Source organism: Oryx dammah, unplaced genomic scaffold (genome assembly GCF_014754425.2).
Source record: "Oryx dammah isolate SB20612 unplaced genomic scaffold, SCBI_Odam_1.1 HiC_scaffold_9, whole genome shotgun sequence".
In the NCBI taxonomy this organism is placed as follows: Eukaryota; Metazoa; Chordata; class Mammalia; order Artiodactyla; family Bovidae; genus Oryx; species Oryx dammah.
The window spans coordinates 43,669,357-43,686,286 of record NW_024070193.1 but is presented as its reverse complement, the minus strand read 5'-3'; the positions used below and the strand labels follow the sequence as shown (position 1 = coordinate 43,686,286).

At 45.4% G+C, this 16,930-nt stretch overlaps 1 protein-coding gene across 1 annotated transcript in view; it reads right to left on the bottom strand.

Annotated features, from left to right (window-relative positions):
* Positions 1–16,930, bottom strand: part of IRAK2 (interleukin 1 receptor associated kinase 2) — a 54,298-nt gene that overhangs the window by 9,388 nt on the left and 27,980 nt on the right. The window contains exons 4-9 of the mRNA XM_040246106.1: positions 11,495–11,586; positions 9,567–9,761; positions 9,420–9,484; positions 7,014–7,128; positions 5,364–5,473; positions 3,212–3,407 (exon numbers count right to left, since the gene is read on the bottom strand). Coding sequence (XP_040102040.1) covers positions 3,212–3,407; positions 5,364–5,473; positions 7,014–7,128; positions 9,420–9,484; positions 9,567–9,761; positions 11,495–11,586 — 773 coding nt within the window. The remainder of the gene's footprint in view (positions 1–3,211; positions 3,408–5,363; positions 5,474–7,013; positions 7,129–9,419; positions 9,485–9,566; positions 9,762–11,494; positions 11,587–16,930) is intronic.

Genomic DNA, 16,930 nt, shown 5'->3' with positions numbered 1-16,930 from the left:
CCTGTATCCTTATCTGGTACATGGTGACCTAATGACTGAATATATGAGGGAGTGGGTACTCCAGCTTAGTGTTAAATCTCCCTTCAACAACTTCTCTCAAAGACAGAATAAGGTCTAATTACTGCCAAGAAGTACAAACTGGAATCAAGATTGCCGGGAGAGATATCAATAACCTCAGATATGCAGATGACACCACCCTTATGGCAGAAAGTAAAGAGGAACTAGGCCTCTTGATGAAGGTGAAAAAGGAGAGTGAAAAAGCTGACTTAAAACTCAACATTCAAAAAATGAAGATCATGACATCCAGTCCCATCACGTCATGGCAAACAGACGGGGAAACAACGGAAAGAGTGAGAGACTTTATTTTCTTGGGCTCCAAAATCACTGCAGATGGTGACTGCAGCCATGAAAGTAAAAGGTGCTTGCTCCTTGGAAGAAAAGCTATGACCAACCTAGACAGCATATAAAAAAGCAGAGACATTACTTTACCAACAAAGGTCTGTCTAGTCAAAGCTACGGCTTTTCCAGTAGTCATGTATGGATGTGAGAGTTGGACCATAAAGAAGGATAAGCGCCAAAGAACTGACTGAACTCTGGTGTTGGAGAAGACTCTTGCGAGTCCCTTGGACTGCCAGAAGATCAAACCAGTCAATCCGAAAGGAAATCCATCCTGAAAGGAGTGGTGCTGAAGCTGAAACTCCAATACATTGGCCACCTGATGTGAAGAGCCAACTCATTAGAAAAGATCCTGATGCTGGCCAAGATTGAAGGCAGGAGGAAAAGGGGACGATAGAGGACGAGATGGTTGGATGGGATCACTGACTCAATGGACATGAGTTTGAGCAGGCTCCAGGAGATGGTGAAGGACAGGGAGGCCTGGCGTGCTGCAGTCCATGGGGTCTCAAAGAATCTGACACGACTGAGCTACTGAACAACTGCCAAGAACTCCTCCTCCACCCTGAAAGGGCCTGCAGCATTACTAACAGACTGCAGTGGCCAGGAGGGGGCAGCAGAAGGGACCCCTGCAGCTGCCAGAGGGGAGCCAAGAGAAAAGGGACTCCAGTCGAGGTCCTGCCAAGACTGGAGAGAAGAACAAGAGGAAACAAGAGGAAATGAACAGACAAACTTCCTCTGCCTCTGGCCCTGTGCCAGGCCTTTTACAAAAATTACTTAGCGCTCATCAAAAAAACCAGTGACTTACTACTGTATAGCACAGGGAACTACATTCAATATCCTTGGATAAATCACAAAGGAAAAGAATTTAAAAAAGAATGTATACATGTGTATCACTGAGTCACTATGCTGTATAGCAGAAATTAACACAATGTCGTAAACCAACTATATTCAAAAAAAAGATAAACAAAAACAACAATAACAACAGAGAAAGGCAGTGTTCCCCACAAGAACCAAAGTTGAAAATCATACCATCCGTCAGCAGCAGGGCTGAGAAAAAGATTGAAGGGAGCCAGTAGGCACTCACTGAATGAATGAAAGGGAAAGTCAATTGTTACATCAAGAACTGAGTTAAAAAGTCAAGCATAAACAGATATCAGGAGTGAGGGTGTGAAGGCAGGGATAATTATAATAGTTAACAATAATCCCCATAATAATAATCATATTGATCAATGCAACATACTCTGCTAACCAGTTTATATATGTTATCTTATGAATCTCATTAATGTCTATATGCATCATTACCTCCATTTTACAGAGTATAAAACTGAGGCCCAGAGTTATCAGTGATACCCTAGGTCACACAGCTGAAAGCAGCTGAGCTGGGACTCAAACTCATGCTCTTCAGCTCTACACTGTATGTGCCTGGCAGCTTTGGGGTTTAGTTCCACTGGCTCTTAAGGGAGGAGGATCCTGGGCTGACCCTGCTGAGCTTCACTGAGCACCCCCCACAGTGGGGCTGGTGGGGGTAGGGAGGGGGTGAGGCAGGAAAGAACTGGAGGACAAGTAAACCAGAAGGGCTGATGGGCCAGGAGACAGAGGGAAGCAGAACCTGGTATGTGGAAGCTGGGCTGAGGGCAGAAGGTGGCTCAGAAGAAGGGCATTAGTGGAAGAACCAGACAGACTGTGGTCAAAGAGAGGAAGTGCAGAGTTTGGGGCTGGAGACGAAGAGAGAAGGCAAGGGCCAAGATGCAGCTGTTGGCTCTAGGCAGAGGTCAGCCAGAAACTGTCACTTTTCTCAACCCGAACTTCCCAGACTGGGATCCCCGGGTCTCTGGTGTTTAGAGATGCTAAGAAAACAAGGTTCCATAGTTAAGGGAATTTGGGACATGCTGCATACCCTTGCTTCACTATTACCAGATTAAAGACCATTACCGTAAGAAAGGCCCTCGTTAATTTTTTGTGGTAACTTTTTTTCCTGCATAACCTTGTTCAACCCAGCATTTCTCAAACCTATTTGAACACATCGAAACCCTTTAAACACATCAAACCTATTGAGATCTCAGGGAACTGGTGTTTTATAGAAATGTGCTTTGGAGATTGCTAGACTCAGACCACGAACTCTTGGGGGAGAGACTGTGTTTTAGTTACATTTATAGTCCAAGTGCCTGGCACACAGTAATGATGGACAGCAGTGGTGATTAGGACACGGGTTGGGTGGCTGGATGGATTCTGAATGGATGGGTGGCTGTTGCATGAATGGCTGGATAATAACTGGACTGATGGATGGACAGATGGACTAAACAGACAGATGAACAAACAAGACGAAATAGCCAAGTGGGTGGATAATTAGATGGCAGGCTGAATGCACATTAGGGAAGTCAGGAGCTATCTGTAGCCTATTAGAAACTGGACACTCATGGGAGGGGGAGCTTTACTTCAAGGGTTGGCAAACTTTCTCTAGAAAGTAAATATTTCTAGAGATATTTACTTTCTAGTCTAGATAGTAAATATTTCTAGAGATATTTACTTTCTAGGCTAGATAGTAAATACTTTAGGTTTTGTGAGCCACAAACAATTTCTGTCACATGGTTCTTTTATTATTGCTGTTGTTATTATTCAGTCTTTTATAAACATAAAAACTATTCTTAATTACAGGCCATAGAAAATAGGCCGTAGGCCAGTTCTGACCTGTGGGCCATAGTGTGCCAACTCCTGCTGTACTTTGTGGAACATTTCTAGTTTGTGCTTACAGAGGAGCCATTGGGAGGGACAGATGTGTGCAGGCCTTGATCTGAGCACAGAAGGAAGCTCTTACTATTCCACAGCTGAATATGTCCACTCGCTTTGTCAGCTGCCCCACTCTGATGAAATCTTCCGGAAGATAGGCAATGGAGGCCTGGAAAAGGTGGGTCTTCATCATGGTGTATTTTGATGTTCTGTTGACAGGACATGGGTGAGCCATCGAATGAGCCAGCTTGGGGGTGAAGTTCTGGTCTAGCAAAACATTGGAGCTGTGGGAAAGAAGGCAGAGAGAACCTTGTTGTTTGGAGGTGGACAAGAAGAGGTTGCCATGGAGAACCTTTTGGAAAGCAACGTAGTAGTGAGCAGTGCCAGCCAGCGAGGGTCACTGAAGACCCTCAACAAGTTTATGAGCCCGTCCTGATGGGGGAGTGGGAACTGGGAGCCCACCTTCACCAGCAAATGGGGATGAAGCTAAGGTCAGTCCTGCTGCCCCAGAAATGGCATTTGGTGGCCAGAGAGGTGCGGCCATCCTTATTGCCACAGATGTCAGCCCTGAGCCCAGAGGCAGTACTGGCTCCATCTCTTCTGAAGCTGCTCCAACCCCCAGCTATGGCCTTGCTGACTCAAGCCTGAATGTCAGCATTCTTTGGGACTGAACCTGCTCAGATCATGGGGAATAAGAACAGTAAAAACATTCTTAGACTTAAGCATCTAATCTACAGGAATAAATACTCTCAGAAAGTACTCCAAAGGAAAAAAATTTAATTTTTAAAAACTAACCTACATGTATAAAAATATTCAATCTGGGGACTTATCTCATGGTCCAGTGATTGACTTCACCTTCCAATGTGAGGAGGTTTGGGGGGAGAATGGATATGTATATGTACGGCTGAGTCCCTTCACTGTTCACCTAAAACTATCACAACATTGTTAATCGGCTATACCCGGATACAAAACAAAATGTTAAAAAAAAAAAAAAAAGATTTTGCTTTTCAATGCAGGGTGTGTAGATTCAACCCCTGGGTAGGGAGCTAAGACCCCACCTGCTTCATGGCCGAAAAAATCAAAGTATAAAACAGAAGTAATATCATAACAAATTCAATAAAGACTTTAAAAATGACCCACATCAAAAAATAATAATAATAAAACCTTTAAAAGAAATATTCAAACTAACCCTAAATGGTTTTTAAAAAGTAGATACAGAGATCAATTCTCCTGGGTTCCCTGACCCTGCTGCTGTTCACTTAAACACCCCTTTTCAATAAAGCCTTTCATTTTGTCACCCAAAAAAAGTAGACACCAATTCCAATATTGGCTATTAGGAGTAGTTACGTAAATTATGGGCAAATACCTTCAATGGAAGACAAAGAAGTACCAAAAAATTGATGACATGCAACGTGAGGAAATGTTTAACTCATGGGGAAAAGAGACTATGACTGGGTAATCAGGTAATAGTGCTATCTGAGGGCTGAGATATCTGTGTGGGCAGGGGCTGGAGGAAAAAAAAACAGCAGAGCAATGGAGGCCATGTGGTGAGTCAGGGTAATAGGGTCAGGATGACCTCTTGGACCTTCACTTCCTTTCTTGCTATTACAATTGTTAGCACAATTCAATAAAAATCAGAGGGGAGAAAAGAGGAAAGGGCTTCCACTGGCCAAAAGAGGAGAGAACTCTGGGGAAGTGCAAATTCTCTGGTTTCGAGGTCACTGTTGCCAGATCTTCTGGTATCTTCTGGAATCCCTCTCCATGTTTCTAATCTTGGGAGCATGGTACTGAGATGCTGGGGTACACATCTAACCTGTGACACAGTATCTGTGACAACAGAGGCACAAACAAGAGCAGGTCTCAGAAGCCCAGGGAGCCTGGCAGTCACAGCCCACAGCTCGAGGACCCAGTCCAGATCCGCTGCTGGAGGGGAAGTGAAATATGTCAGGGGAATGGAAGGCTTGTGGGGAAATACCAACAAACTTGTTGGGGAAATACCTCTGTCAGGGAAAGACAAACACGAAGATAGGCATTCGTGCTGACAGCACCCAGAGACAGAGTACTACCTAGAAACACTGATGTTTCAGGGCATAGCAAAGAAAAAGAGATCCACGAGAGGCAAGGAGGGGAGGGAAAGTCAAAGAAAAGAGAGACAAAGGGCGAGGAATGGGACCCAGCGGTGTGCGTGGTCTCATCCCGGTCAGCCCAGCCTGAGGCAGGGCTCAGCCCTCCTCTCTCACCTCTTGACATTGCCGTGGATGATCTCCAAGCTGTGCAGGTGGTCCACGGCATGAAGGAGTCCTGAGCAGATGCTGATGCGCTGGGGCCAGGGGAGAGGGTCTGAGCCGCCCTAAGAGAAAGAAAAGGAGGAGAAAATAGTGACATCTGTGCCTTTTTAAAGTCTCAATGGACTTTAAAGTGGCAGAGTCCTGGGCTCCTGTCTCTCCTCCAGCCCTCAGGTCCTCTACAACAGGGCTCAAGCCAGCATGGTTTACTGGCAGGGAACTGGTTTTGACATCAGACAGATCTAGGTATAAATCCCAGCCCAGACACACACTAGCTGTGTGACTTTGGAAAAGACACTCAACGTCTCTGAGCCTCAGTTTTTTCTGATATAAAATAGAAATGTTAATCCCTATGCTTCAAGGTTGTAGTAAGGATTCAAAGGAGTGAATGGTATGCCCCCAGCATAGTACCTGCCACACAGTGGGTGCTCAATAAATAGCAGCTATTTTTATCATGACTTTCATGCAGCAGTGCTGGAATTCTTCTCTAAGAGGGGCTGCTTGGGAGAGGAGCTAGGGACCTTGTGCTGGCTCATCAGGCACATGAGCTGATTTTACAAGTATTTGGAGAGATTTCACAAGAGCTGATAGAGATTATGGGTGGTCTAAAGCTCTCTATACTTCCACCGTTGTTCTGAGACTGAATGTCCAAGAAAAATCCCTTCTCATTTTTCAGGTGACCTCTTAGATTCTACATCCTCTAAGAACTAGCCTTGCCAATAGATTTCTTCTCAAAAACTCTGGAATCTGGAGCCACATGAACCTCGTTTAAACTCTTGCCCTGATAACACGTCAGCTGTGTGGTAAGTTCTTTTGCTTCTCTGTGGCAGAGACTCCTCTTTTTGAAAATGGGGGAACCTCTGGGGTTGTGGCAAGGCCTGAAGGAGATGTACAAAGCCATTATCACGGTGTCCTGCCCACAGTGAGAGCTCAGCAAAGCTAACAATCATTATTATACCATGTATAACTACTTTGTCTGATCCCTCCCAAGGGAACCAATAATTCTGTTGTGGAATAACTTTTGTCACTCTCTTTGAGGACTTTATGGGAAGGAGGCTTGTTTGTCTTAAAACTTATAACATTAATAGATATAACACTCATATGGTATGATATGCAAAAGGTCAAATGAGTATGTAGTAAAAGTTTGTCTCCCAACCTGAGCCCCGTCTACACAGTTCTCCCCAGAGGCAGTCAAGGCACCAGTTTTCTGTATCTCTCCATAAATATTCCATACATTCACAAACAAATAGGAATTTATGAAATATCATTTTTAAGGAAAATGTACCTCCACTTTCCATACTCTGTATCTGTTCATTCTTTTTCTTGTCCTACTGCACTGGCTTGCACCTTCAGAACAATACTGGATAACATAGGGCTACGGGTTACCTTTGTTTTACTCTTGACTTAAACGCCTCTTTGTCAAAAAACTTTCTAAATAGGTTTTTCCTGAAGATATTTAGCCAGATGTTATCTATCTCGGCCCAACTCCTCTCCTTGAAGGGCTGCTCTGTGGCCCCCTTCTCCTCTGGATTCCTTTAAGCCCTTAATCCTTGATTCTGTGAGTGCTGCCTAGTCCTGTTCTTTGAACATGACCCAGCCCCTTACCTGACCCTGGAGTCTGTCCTGTAAAGAACCATTTGCCATGTATGGGTAAATCAAGCTGTAAAACTGTTCTCCAGTGCAGCAGCCCAGCAGAGGTAAGACGTTGGGGTGGCAGCATCTGAAATTAGGCATCAGTGCAGGCATGAGGAGTCAAACAGAAAGAATAATCCAAGACTCCCCCATTTCCTACCTCCTCCACCTCTTCGGCCCTCTCCACCCACTGAGGCCACCAGGAAGCTCCCAGGTACCAAATGCTCTGACTCCTGAGGGTAAAAAGATGACAACTGCATGCCTTCAAGATGCTTGAAATCAAAGAACTCAAAGTACATGATACCCCAACCACTTGTGATTCTTCACAAAATCCTCTTCTGGAGGATTGAAAGTTACTGTTCCCTCCTGACTCTCCTGCCTCTCTGACAACTCTTCCTTGGCCTTTTCTGCTAAGACCCTCTTCCTCTGCCTTTCTCTGAAACCTGAGTCTCCCTGGATGGGCTCATCAGCTCATTTTATAAGCTGCTCCATCAGGGAACTCTCACCTCTACAAAAGGCACCCTCTCTATGAGGAGCACCCCTACATCTCTCCAGGTCCAACCCACAGTCCAGACCTGAATGTCAAATTGCATCCCAGTGTTCCAGGTGAACAACCTAGACTCAACAAGTTCCAAACCTGATTCTCCAGCCTCAGTTATTTGCTCAACCAAGGGCACCACCAACCATCCAATTTCCTAGAAACCTCCTTACCTCTCCCATCTAATTAGTCACCTTTCATTGTCTAAATAGCTTTGAAAACACCCCCTTCATTCTCCCCTCCTCTACTTTGAGGCAGACGCTGATGGACTCCCCCAAACACTGTTTCAAGGGCCGCCTGCCTGCCCCTCAGCCCCTCTCTGCTTCCGGCTAGGCCATCCTACTGCACAATTTCTACCCTCACCAGTGATTTACATTCACTCTCCCCTCGGCACTGTGAACTCCCCAAGGTGGACGCTGTGTTTTCTGCATGTCTGCACTCCCGAGAACCAAGAAAGGCCTTGATGACTCACACTTGCCAAATGAATGAATGAAGCAATGGCTGCTTACTCCAGGAAGGCACTATACCAAGATGGAAAGGGAATCAGATTTCCAGTTTCCATTAAGAGTGTGTATGTGTGTGCATGTGTATGTGTGTAGATAAGGATGTGTATATATGTATATGTGTGTGTGTTTGTGTGTAGTCATATATATATATATATATATATATGAAGAGAAAAAGGACTAAAGAAAATATATAAAAATCTGAATACTGTAGTAGTAATTTACAGATGCTATGGAAAATTGGTGATTTCTATTTTCCTCTTTAAAACTTTCTTTATTTCTTAAAATATCCCACAGTCATCCCACACTGCTTTCCCGAGACTGCATATTTGGCAGAGAAACTCAGAGAGTGTCTTGCCAGCTCTAATGACAGCTGGTGTCCAGCACACTACAGAGGCCTAGTATGCATGTGTTAAATCCATCAGGCAATGACAGCAGGGACAGGCCAAGTGTCCAGGTCTGCAAATGTCCTCCCCCTCTCTTTCCCAGTCCCCCTGCCCCCACTAAGCTCTGTGATGAGAGGCTCAGTTTACTTCTCCAGCCTCAGTTTCATCATCTGTAAAATGCCGGTTTGAGGATGACTTTTGATGGCCCTTATTGCTCAAGACCAGAGGTAAACAAAATTCCTCTGTAAAAAACTAGACAGTCAATATTTTAGCCATTGTAAGCCATCTGGCTTCTGGTACAATTCCTCCACTGTGCACGATCACGAAAAAGCAGCTGCAGATGACCCGGAAATAAATGAGCACAGCTGGGTTCCAATAAACTTCATTATAGATGCTGATATTTAAATTTCATGTACTTTTCATGTGTCATGAAATTATCTTCTTTTTATTTGTTTAACCGTTTAGGAACATAAAAACTAGTCCTAGCTCTCAGGCCAATAAAACAGAGGTAGGCCAGGCTAAGCCTGTGGGTCATCATTTGCTTTTAGAGTCGGAATCAGTACATTTCTGTCCATCTCAAAAAATGGGACAGAAACAGATTCTTTCCCCCCTGGAAGGATGGAGTTGAGCCAAGTGAGCCAAGGTTCTTGTATAATTCTAATTCATGCATACAAGCATACAGTGGCTACAGAGAAAAAGCATGGAAGGAGTCAGATCAACCAACCAAATTCCAGCTCTGCCACATACTAGCTGCGTGATCTTGGACAAAACACTTAACATCTCTGTGCCACAATTTGTCCATGTGTAACATACTGTGATAATAGTAGCCATGTTACAGGGTTCTTATAAGGATTACATAAAGAAAATGCTTAAAACATGTTGCCACATAGGAAGCACTATATACAGGTTAGCTGTCATCACTATCAAAGTATTTTCCAAAGAGGAGGCTTACCTACGACAAATTTGTACCTCTGCCTGGAAGAATTTTTCAATTGATCCTGGACCTGAACAGGCCATCTGTGGGAAAAGACATTGAAACATGAAAATCCAGCCTCACCATGCAGCCTCCACCTCTTACTGGAAACCAAGAAGTGCCTACCTCTCTGAGCTTCTTGAAGATAAACGGTGTGCCATGCTTTTGCCCTCTATAGACGTCGGCAAAGGTCCCCTCACTGATTTTGTGGCTTGGGTTGAAGTTATCAGTTGCCTGGATCACATCTACCTCACTCCAGAAAAGGTCATCTCCAGCCAGGCTTGAAAGTGTCTCTTGCTTAGGAATGGAGGCACTGAAATCCTGAAAATTCAGAGAGAAGAGACAGAGATTAATATGGAAAGTACTATTTTCCCTACTACCTCAGGGAATCTCAGAACAGCAGAGCTGAGGGGTGAATGGGATCATCTCATCCAGTGAGGAGGAATACAAAAAGGACAGATCCCAGCTCCACTTCTAACCTGCTCTGTGACTTTGGACAAGTAACTTGACCTTTCTGAGCCTTCACTGCTTCATCAGCAAAAACGAAGATAATCATAGTACCCTGAAAGGTAAAATTACCTTTCTACCTATAGATTAACTACAATGTGAGTATTCCCAGCCCACGGTCAATGTTTCCTTTATTTTTTATTTTCAGTTTACAAAGGGTCAAACAACCGAAGTCAGATTCCACTCCAGGTCAGTGGCTGGGCATAAACATAAATTTCCATTTTTTAAAGTTATATATGCTTTATAAGGAACTCCCAGGTGGCACAGTGGTAAGGAACCCACTAGCCGGTGCAGGAGATGTGGTTCAATCCCTGGGGCGGGTAGATCCCCTGGAGTAGGAAGTGGCAGCCCACTCCAGGACTCTCGCCTGGGAAATCCCATGCACAGAGGAGCCTGGCGGACTACAGTCCACAGGGCCATACAAGAGTCAGACATGACTGAGCGTGCGCACACAGCACAGCATAGCAGGCTCTTATAGACAGTTTTAAAGAATTAGAGTCGGGGGCTAATTATGCATGATCCCATTAACCTCTTAACTGTTATTAAAGTTTGGTGTAATTCTTGCCAATTAGATATATGAGGATTTCTTTTTTAAATTGGGATTGTGGGAATTCCTTAGAAGTCCAGCAGCTAGGACTGTGCACTTCAACTTCAGGGTTCATGGGTTTGATATCTGATCTGGGAACTAAAGATCCCAGAAGCTGCAGTTCAGCCAAAAAAAGAAGAAAAATAAAGGATAAATAAATAAAAACTGAGATCATGTCACACATATTGTTTTGATTTCTGGTGTTTTCTCTTAACATTACTTCATGATTATTCTCCCAATTATTCAGTTGTCTTTGAAAATGATTAATTATTAAAATATAAATCACCTTGCTTAGGTGACAGTCCCATTTATGGAAGAGCTCCACTGACCAGATCTGTGTAGCATTGGCTTCCCTGCCAGGCACCAGGACACTTTTAGGGGCCCACAAAAATGTCTTAACATAATTTCTTTCAAAGTCTAAACCTCAAAGAAAATGTTGAAATTTTTAATCCAACTTGGATTATGTTCATCTTTATACCACTGCAGTCATAAAATATGATCTTAAAAAACCTTTTTAAATGAAAAAGAGCTTAGAAAGGCAAAAAGTGCTTAAGATTCACAGAAGTCACTTGTGACCCTGTGACCCTTTAATAATTTTAAATCATTAAAAATTGAGGATAAATCAGATATATTTTGTGTTGAAAAAAGGTTGGAAGGAAGGCATGTTCTAAGCAAATGACTACTGCCACCAAGATATTTCAGGGGGGTGAGGAAGATGCCAATTATCAGCTCTCATTTAAACACAAATAATGGAAAAGCTCATTAAAAATTAAAGCGCGCCTTCTCCCCGACCCTCTCTCCTGTTTTATTGAGAGTCAGCACTTAAGAAGCTCAGAGTAATTCGATGGGATTCTCCTCTTCACTCGGACCCCTAACCCCCAAACTGGTGTCAGGGAATAAACACATTGCATTTTTGAAAGACAGTCAAAGCCAGGGGTTACACTCAGCGTGGGGGGTTTACCTTTGAATCAGCTGAGGCAGGCTGGCTGGTTTTTAAGGAAGAAGACGCATGTTCAGGAGGGGCTGGGAGGTTGACTCTGGCTGCAGCAGGTCCTGGAAAGGAGGGACAGTGGATCAGGCCTCGGCTGCTGGAGGAAGGTGGGAGGGGTCCCTGACTGGTCCCCAGACCCAGCCAGTGTTCTCATTCATGCCAATGACACTAACTGTCGATCATGACGTCAGCCATTTCCTGACAGCCAGGTGCTAGCCTACAGGCTGCTCGCATGTTACCGTTTGGAAGACTTCTGACAGCCCTGTGGGCTGGTCCTATACAAAGTCCCCCTGTGACAGGAGGAGGAAAGGAGGCACTGGAGGGCTGCCCAGGGCCACACTGTTGGAAGGGACAAAGTCAGCCTTCAAAGGGAGCTCCTTGTGCCTTCCGACTCCCAGCCCTAACCCACCTCCCCCAAAAGCAGCTGAGAAGGACACAAGTGAATCAGCTACAGAGCCTGACTTCTAGAAACCTCCATGTGGCAGGAATGGCAATAACCAGCCTCCCTGGGGAGAGGCAAGAGAGGTCTGCCTCAGTGAGCTGTGAAATCAAGGAAGGTTACACAGAGGAAGGAACACTTGACCTGGACCTCCAAGCGGGGGAAACATTTGCAACAAGTAGCTGTGAGGGAGGAAGGGCACCAAGGCCAAGGAACCAGCCCATGAGGAGGTATGGCAGCAGGAAAGTCCAGGCTGCGGTAAACATTCCAGGCACGCTCAGTTAACACACACTGAGAGTATGCCTGGCTCTGTTCCCAGCGCTTCTCTGACCTAATTCATTTCACCCTCACAACAGTTCCAGGAGACAGACTCATCATCTACTCTTTACAGGTGGTGAAACTAAGGCACACAGAGGTGACCCCACCTTTCCAAAGACACCCAGTCAGTGGCTCCAGAGTTTGTGCTTTCACTGCCTTCGTGAATGGAGAAGATTCACAAGAGACACGTTAAAGTGGACCTTGGCCAGAAGCCAGAGCTTCAGATGTCATCTTCTGGAAATACCCAGCTGGTCTTACTGCAGGGCTGGCCTCTGTGTAACAGGAGGCGGGTCCTTCCAAGGGAACCTGACTTTGGCCCCAGGGTTGCAGACCAAACCCACCTGCTTCAAGTATGTCTGGCTTGCATCATCAGGAAAGGAGTGATCAATGTGCAACTTTGGCCATAAAAATTAACTCGGAAGACTGAAAACAGCACCATGGTGAAACCAGAACAAGCTTTTCAAAACTACTTACCCAGGCAGCTAATAAAACAAAACGCATCGGATACAAAGTCTGAGGCTCTTTCATTCTCTGAGAAGAGGGGCCACCCTAAGTCTCTCTCCCTGAGTTTTCTGCTGCTTCTAGAGTTTTTGTTTGTGTTCTGTTTTCTCTTTTTCCCCCATATTTTCCAGCACCAGCTATATTTGAAAGGACTACACTTGAGAAGGTACCATGTTGGTACACCCACACTGCACCAGAGACCCCCAGAATGGGGGTAGTAACAATAAACACCCCTCCCCAAAATACACAGGTGTACACACAGTCACACATACCCTCTTTGTCCTTCAGGGCACTGCAACTTAAAGCTTCGGAATAAGAGCTATAGCTCAGATATAGATATTAAACTTTTGGCCAATAAAAAGGAAAAAATAAAACAAGAATAAATGAATAAAGAAGATGGGGTATTTTTACTCAGCCATTAAAAAAAACAATGAAAGGGAAAAGGTTGAGGGAGAGATAAATTAGGAGCTTGGTTTAACAGATACACACTACTATATACAGAACAGATAACCAACAAGGACATACTATATAGCACAGGGAACTATACTCAATATTCTGTAATAACCTATAAGGGAAAATAACCTGAAAAAAACAGAATGGAAGTATATATTTGTATAACTAAATAACTCTGCGGTATACCTGAAACCAACACAACACTGTAAATCAACTATACTTCAATTTAAAAAAATAAAAAGGTAAAACAAATAAAGTAAGTAAAACCAGCAACACATTGCAGAACAGCTGCTGGCAGTGTAACTGACCAAAGACCAGCTGCTCACTCAGATCCCTCTGTGCCTCTGCCCCCAGGATGATTGCCACAGCTGCTCCCACCCCCACCCCAGCCCCACCCTGGTGCCTGGGTGCAGAGGGGAGGCTCCCTGGGTGGTTGCTCCACCCACAGCTGCTCCATCTTCAGAGGCCTCCACTGTCGCCCTGCCATCTCTTGGGCTCAGCTCAGTGCCCTTGGCCTGAGTCACAGCGGTCATAGTCGTCCACCTCCTAGGTGTGGGTCGTGCGTCCGAGCTGCTCCACGATGTTTTCTTTCACTCTGCTCTGATTCACATCTTAAGTATCCAGCATTGAATCCCTAGTCTTCTGTGCATGTAAGACATGCTCTAACACCTGTGTTCCATGCACACTGGCAGGCAGAGGCTCTGCGCTCTGGGGACAGCTGCTCCAGGCCAACTCGACTCCCCCGCTGCTTCTTTCCTGCATTTCTGCACAACCGCTCTCCCCACCCCAGGGTGGCCGCACTAAGCTGCACACATGGTCCCTCACCCTCTCCCATTGCCCCAGCAATACCAAGGTCCACACTGGCCTCACACAGCCATGATTCTCTGGTCTGATACCTGGGGTTTGCTCTGGGGGCTGCACCAGGTCTCTCAGAGCAGGGGGATCACTGAGGTCTGCTCTTGTGACACAGGAGAGCTACTAAGGGTGGTTCAGTCTGTTTGTCTCTCTGGTTTGAAGAGTGGGGGAAAAGTGAGTGGAATGTGGGCCAGTACTGCAAGGCTGAGAAATCAGGTAAGAACAAGCCTTTGCTTTCTTTGGAAACACTCATGGAAGACACTGGTCTACACAAATGTCATTTCCGAAACACTAGAGTTCATCTTTCGTGTGCCATTTCCCACAGAAATCTTTCTAGAATATTTGCTTTCTCAAGCAGAATGCACCGAAATCTTGTCCTGCTGACTTGTATCACGCAGGCAGGGTGCTGTATTTCATTTTGGAGTTTTCTGGATCCTGCCCTGTCGCAGGCAGTGCGTCAGCCTCTACAGCTTCCCTATCTCTTTCTTGGTAGCAGACAGAACTGAGCTCCAGCCCTGGCTCTGTCGTTACTAAAGATTTGAACTTGGGTGAGTTGTGCCTCATTTTAGCTTTCTCAAATGTAAAAATGAAGAAACAACAACAAAAGACAACAGTAATTGTCCATTCTTTGTAGAGTTCTTTTCCAGATTAAAACATGGCATAAAGCACAAAGGTCAGCCTCTGGTATATATGGGGTACCAAGGCTGGTAAAACTACATATAGAATGAGAGCAAATCAATTCTGATGAACAGCCGATGCCTCTCCTATACGTAAGGCTTTGTGACAATTATTTCAGTCACTCAGTGGCCTTTTTTCTGAAATCTAGCTTTGAGCATCTGTTTAAGGAGGTATTGAGAACTTGCCCATGGCTCATCTGCTTGTGTATTTTCCTTCTCCGTGTCACTCCCTACTTCCTCCCCACCTACTGCCAGGGGATCAGGAGATGCAGAGGTTAAGATGTGAACTCTGCAACAACTCACATGAGCTGAATCCCACTCCCACCGCTTGGTCAGCCATGGAGTTTTGACAGGTTATGTCTCCTTCCCTAGCTACCAAGAGCCTTCCGCCCTAGGGTGTCAAGCTGATTCAGTGACTGCCAGTAGGCACCGTTCCCACCTGTCAGTCCTCCTCCCCAGCTACCTTGGCCTCCACATTCTCCACTCCTATGAGAGAAATAGCTGGAACTTTGGGGCCCAATAGAACCTTGGGGTTTTCCCAAGAGAAGACTGGCTTTGGGTTATTTGAGGAAATTAATGATCACACCCATATTTTAAGCTTGGGCAAAGATAGACAATAGACTTCCTGTCTCTGTCTAAGATAGTTATCGTCCTGACTCGTCTAACATGTCCTCCCAAGTGCCATTCAAGAAAACGAAGGGCGTGAAGGCTGGCAGAGACGTACGGGGCTTGTTTTCATAGCAGCCGAGCTTACGAACCTCCAAAGAAGCTGCTATATCAGTAATCTTCTCTAGCCTCATCCGCACTCACCTAGAATCTCCCTATTTTATTATTTTCCGTCCCTTTGGCTACCAACCACTGTCATATAAGCTTTAGGACCATATCCCCTTATCTTTAACCAATGATCAGAGTTCTGCCCTTAACAAAAAAAACTCTTTAGCTGTAGGAAATAATTCAGACTACTTGGACTAGAATTAACTTTTCAGACTCAACCTAGCTGGGGTGTCTGGAACATTCCTAAGATCAGCTAATGCTTAATGAACATCTACTTGGTGGTAACCCCAAGGTGTATGATTACTCCCCACATAGGATGATGTGGTTTCTATTATTATGCCCATTCTTAGATGAAGAAAATGAGGTACAGAGAGGCTAAGGTAGTCAGTCTCCTGCTGGTGAGGACAGAGCTGGGATTCAAATATAGGTCTGCCGGATGCAAAAGCCCATACCCGCTCCTCTCAGCTGACATTGACCCTGGCTTCGGGGGCCACATCAACGAATTTGGGAGGTTTCATGGATCTGGGGTCTCTGGCTCTCTACTCAGGAGACTGCAGAAGAACAGAAGGTAGGTGGGACTCCGGGGGAGACGTGGGAAGGATGACATGAAGAACGGGTCCCCTGGGGAAGTCACCTGCCTGGGGACAAGGAGGTAGAGACAACTGGAGCGGGCTGACAGGCTTTGGGGCAGTGGTGTGTGCAGTGGCTGGGGACATGAGCATTCAAATCACATGGCTCAGATGCTACTTCCTACCCACATGACCTTGAGCAAGTCACTTTCACGCTCCGTACGCAAACTCCACAGAACAAAGAGCAGCAGATCTGTGCCAGGCAGAGGGGAGGAAGGCTGTGGGGCAGGCAGCACCCCTTGCCAACCTCTACCATGGCTGCAAGGGCCAGGGGCCTGGGGAGGGCAGATGAAGAGGTCACTAGGCTCCTTGCCCGGAGCCTGTGCTGGGTCTTGGGGAACCAAGGGTAAAATACATGGGCCCATTGCATATGAACCTGATAGGCTATAGGAAATAATTCAGACTACTTGGCCTAGAATTAACTTTCCAGACTCAGCCTAGCTGGGGTGCTTGGAATGTTCCTAAGATCAGCCAATGTTTAATAAGCATTTACATGGTGGCAACTCCAAGGTGTATGATTTCTTACCACACATGATGATAACCTCTCTGTGCTTCAGTTTCCTCATCTGTGAGATGGGGAGAAAAATAATACCAAACTCCTACAGTCAGTTGAAGGTTAAATAGGTCAACATCTTTGAAGGGGTAAATTTAGAACAGTGTGCAACACATACAAAGCCCTCTGTTACTGAGTTTCTTTTTCCTTTGTACAAAAAAATGGGGGACTTCCCAGGTGGTCCAATGGTTAAGACTCTGCTCTGCC